The sequence below is a fragment of the Sorghum bicolor genome, chromosome 4, assembly GCF_000003195.3.
Source record: "Sorghum bicolor cultivar BTx623 chromosome 4, Sorghum_bicolor_NCBIv3, whole genome shotgun sequence".
Taxonomy (NCBI): domain Eukaryota; kingdom Viridiplantae; phylum Streptophyta; class Magnoliopsida; order Poales; family Poaceae; genus Sorghum; species Sorghum bicolor.
The window spans coordinates 52,437,504-52,442,560 of NC_012873.2; the positions used below are offsets into that span (position 1 = coordinate 52,437,504).

A 5,057-nucleotide genomic window follows, 5' to 3' on the forward strand; every position below is an offset into this window, starting at 1 on the left:
AAAAGTTTTCACATCTAAACAAGGCCAGGCCTTATTTAAATCCCAATTTTTTAAAAAATTTCCCATCACATCGAAATCTTTGATTACACGTATGAAACATTAAATATAGATAAAAATAACTAATTGTACAATGAGTAAATTGCAATGCAAGTCCTTAAACTATTGGGCGATTCCCAGATGGGTCCTTCAACTAAAAAACGTACCATCTACGTCCTGGATCTATATTTTGCAGTCACCAACAGTCCAAGACTTGCCACGATAGCCCCAACAGCCTATGTGGACAAGCCAGCCTGGCTAATGGGCATGCCCATTTTGCTAAGACCCCCTTATCAATCCTGGCTCCTATCCTCTCTCTCCTCTCCCGTCGCCTCTCTCCCTATCTCTGTCTCTGCTCTAGGACGGAGCCGCCGGCCTCCTCCCCCAAGCTTGCCGCCACCTCGGAGCTCTGCTGTGTTCCCGCACCGACGCATTGAGGGGAGTGAGGTCTGCTGGGGGTTTTGCCCCGCCGCATCCAGTGGAGTGTGGTGCGGCGCGGCACCATGGCTGGTCGGCGGCGACTGCAAGGGGAACCACCACCTGATTATGGTAAGTCCCGAGAAGACCTGCTATGTTCAATGTAGTTTGCGATAGTTGATTCTGGTGTCGTAGTACATGGATTTGATGTATAGATTGGGTTGTTAGGGAAAAGGACTAAACTTTAGGTTATTGGTGAATGTTTAGGGCTCGATGGCAACGAGTTCTCTGTGGAAGTACATCATGGGGGATTTTTCTGTGGATCTGGAAAAAATCGGGTTTATCTAGATGGCAAGGTGGATTGGTTTGACCATATCAAAGTGCAGTACTGGCGTTTTTCTGGAATTGATGAGATCAAGTTGATGCTAGATTATGGATTTGAGAATGTCAATGTTCACTGGTTGTTGCCTGAGATGGATTTGGCTACTGGTTTGCGAATCGTAGACTCAGATACAGAAACACTCATCATGAAGCAAGTTGCGTATAAGGTTAAAAACTTTGTGTTGTACTTTGATCAGTACAATTCGCTTGATGACAATGCCTGGGAAGACATTGTGTTGAATCCAGTTGGTGCACTACCCAAAGTGTTAAGTCCTAGGAAGGTGGCACCTCAAAGAGATGATGATGTGGGCAGTGAAGGCAGTGACAGCGCTGGTAGTACAGATGGGGAATTTGTAGACAGTGACTATGAAGTTGATGATGGCGATGATGACCTATTTTATGACAATGTTGATGATGGGGTGCTTGATGAGGGTGCAGCCAAGGGCATTGTACTTAGCAAAGGGAAGAAGAGAAATGCACCATTTGGCAAAGAGAACATGCCAACAGATAAGGAATGGGATGAGTTGTCATCTGATGAGGATGAGTTGGAGTTACCAGATTCTGATGAAGAGGGTCAGGTTGGGAGGAATATGAAGACCTTCAGGCCAGAGGACATGCAGAACCCTATTTTCAAAATTGGAATGAAGTTTGCATCAGTAGAATTGCTCAGAAAGGCTATTACAGAGTATAGTATCAAACAAAGGGTGAAGCATTCAAAAATGCATATAGCTGCAACATTTTTCAAAAATGCATATAGCTGCAATATTTTTCCTTGTTCTGATAAGTCTTCTTGGGAAAAAGTTGGAGGTCCAGAAGTGCAGCCACCTAAATATGAGAAGAAGGTAGGAAGACCAAGAAAGGCAAGAAGGAGGGCAGCACATGAAGTTCAAGGTGCAAATGGTCCAAGGCTATCCAAACATGGAGTCACCATACACTGCAGACATTGTGGAGAACCTGGTCATAACTCAGCTACATGTGCAGCAAAGAAGGCAGGACTACCAGCTGTTAAGAAAACAAAAGGAGCAACTACAACTACAACTACAGCTGAGCCAGAGCAGCAACCAATTTATGAAGAAGAATATTCTCAGGAGGTGAGTCACCCTGAATCACATACCCTGCTGTCCCAAATGGAGAACCCCATGGTGTCACAACTACTAGATGAGGTACCCAACACAAGAACACTATATTCATTTCATTTCATTTCATTTGTGGTATACTACATAACTGATGAAACCAATTTTACTTAGGCTTCACAGAATCTGAGGCAAACTCCAAGCAGTCAACCCTTGCTAGACTCTCACTACATCATCTCCAATCTCCCACCAGCAAGGCATGCTCCACTTACAACAGCAACAAAGGCTGGAAGGACCAAGAAAGTGAAGAAGAACACTACTGGCTCTAGTAAGAAGACAGTGAAGGCCAAGAAAGGAAAGGGTCAATCTGGAGGGTAGGAAAGGCCAAGGAATGTGTTGCTGTTATTTTGTATAGGTCAAGCTTTTGTGCAGGAACTATAGTTTCCTTTTGCCCAGCAACTAGAGTTGCCTTTTGTCCAGCAAATATGAGTTGCCTTTTGTGCAGTGATCATATAGGGATAGATCATATGCAGCAACTTGCTGTTTTCTGACCAAAACTAGGTTGCAGTGACCACAAGTATGGTACTGCAATGACCAAAACTTGGATGTAGACACATACCTAGTTGGATGACCAACAAACTTGGATGTAATGACCACAACTGTGGTAATGGATGCTACTTCAGCTATGATATGTCACTAATATTGTCTCAGATATTCTTATCCATTTTCTATTGACTGAACCACATTGCAATTCACTGAAACCCATTGTCATGAAACACATTCTGCGTTAACAGAAACAGAGACAGAGAGAGAGAGACTACGGGAGAGGAGAAAGAGGATAGGGGCCAGGATTGATAGGGGGGTTTCAGCAAAATAGCCATGCCCATTAGCCAGGCTGGCTTGTCCACGTAGACTACTGGGGCACGTCTTGGACCGTTGGTGACTGCAAAACATAGATCCAGGACGTAGATGGTACATTTTTTAGTTGAAGGACCCATGTGGGAATCGCCCAATAGTTTAAGGACTTGCAGTGCAATTTACTCTTGTACAATTTATGTGTAATTTGAAGGACGAATCTTTCCAGTCTACTTATTCTATGATTGAATAATATTACAAAATATAAATGGAAGTGCTGTAATAATCAAACTTAAAAAAAATTGTGAAGAGAGTGCTGAGAGCAAGTTTAATAATACAAGCCACTTGCTGGCTGTAAAGTTCCTTACAACCTTCTTGCAGCCCACCCATACAATAGTTAGCTATTCACTATTAATACATGGCCCACTTAAGTTTCTTGGTTTTTGTGTGTGCTTCTCCTTTCTCTCTTCCCTTCTCTCCTCCACATCAGCATTTAGCCAACTTACATCCCACCATAATACTTGCTCTGAGGTGCATCAGGCAGCAGACGACGACATGGAGCAATCCAATCCAAGCAGTGGAGCGCCGACAGTGGTTTTGCTGCACGCATTGCCAGCAGCGGCGTCGTGGTCTCGTGGACTGCTGACTGGAGGCCTGGCCTGGAGCTTTCACAGTTTTGACGTCACATGCATGGCACTGGCGCACGGCCGCAGCATCTGCATGCATGGAGTGGACGGCCCGGAAAACAACGGGCTTCTGCTGGTGCATGCCTGGTGCTGATAAATGACCTCTGGGGATTACTCCAGCTTTTGGTAGCACTCCCATACCACTCATCAGGTCGTCGTCGTAGTACCCAGGTGGGCTCGGCAGTCCGGTCCACGTCCACTCTACTGTATACTGGCTGTTTTTGGTTTCGGTATCCAATTATAAAGTAAAATATTTATCTCATAATTCACAGTTAAACTGTATAATTAGTTTTTGTTTTCATTTATATTTAATGTTTAATGCATGTGTCGCAAGATTCGATGTGATGGGAAATCTTAAAAAAAAAATGGGTAGTTTTTGGAAACTAAACGAGACGATGTTGGACGAGCTGGCAATGGCAAAGCTGAACAAATTAGAAGGAAGTATACAAACATGTATATATATATATATGAAATTTTAACTCATCTCACTATTTTTCTATTTTTTGAGGTGCATTTGCACCCATTAATTATAACTTAGCTTCGCCCCTGCGAGCTGGTTTTTTTTCTGATGGATGCTACTAGTGCCGTGTTTAGTTTGTGGGGTGAAAAATTTCGCGACACCTGTAGAACTTTCGTTTGTTTGTGGTAATTATTGTTCAACCATGGACTAACTACGCTTAAAAGATTCGTCTCGTAAATTCCGACCAAACCGTGCAATTAGTTTTTACTTTCGTCTATATTGAATACTCTATGTATGCGAGCGTCTAAAAATTCGATACGACGGGAAATCATGGAAAAATTTGAATTTTGGATGGAAGTAAAACAAGCCTAGCTACGGTGGTAGCGGCCCGCAAGTTTGGTTTTGCGAGCAAATTGTGAGGCAGCGGGACCGGCTCCCGAGCGCGCAAGCCTCTGTCGTGTGGCTGTGGCCGTGTTGTGGCGGGCCTTGTGGGCTTGTGGCTCTCACATCACGGTCGCGGCGGCATCAACTTGGCCATCAGATCGCCGATCACGTCCGGGCGCTGTACCGCACGCGTACCTCTGCCTTTGCCTGTGTCTCTGCTCGCTCCAGGTCCAGGGTCCAGGGGAGGAGGCGACGACCCGGGCGGGACCGGGAGACCCGCGGCGTGGTGGACCGAGGCGAGGAAAAAGCAGCGGCATCGCGCGGGCGGGCACGGCTGAATTGAACAGGCAGCGGGTGGGCAGCGGGCGTGCCACCTCCGTTTTGGGCCGGCAGAGGCATCAACGCCTGTCACTCAGGCTGGCTGTCGTCGCGGGTCCCGGCCCCCCATCCTTCCTTCCTTCCTTCCCGGCCCTTTGACGGTCGTCGCGCTCGCCTGCGGGTACCCGGGGCTCTGAACCGCATGCCCCCGCGTCCTGCTCGATGCGCTGCCTCTCAGTCTCATCAGGTGGTTCTGAGCGCTGCTCCGCGGTCTCATCGCGTCTCGTCGTGACTGCTCTGCTCTCCACTCTCCAGGAGGGGGCTCACGAGCGCGCGCATGCATGCATCGCTCCCTCCGTCAAGAGACCACGTACTTTTGCAGCTGCTGGAAAATGTGCGTGGCACTGGCACCACCAGAGAACAGAGGTCCGTACGTGGAATCATAAT

The 5,057-nt window shown here is 46.7% G+C and overlaps 1 protein-coding gene across 1 annotated transcript; it reads left to right on the forward strand.

The window, feature by feature from the left end:
* LOC8064248 lies at positions 226–2,285 on the forward strand. The gene is made up of 3 exons (XM_021459542.1): positions 226–585; positions 721–1,997; positions 2,082–2,285. Exons 1-3 carry the CDS (start codon positions 540–542, stop codon positions 2,283–2,285), a joined length of 1,527 nt encoding a protein of 508 aa, XP_021315217.1. The 5' UTR covers positions 226–539.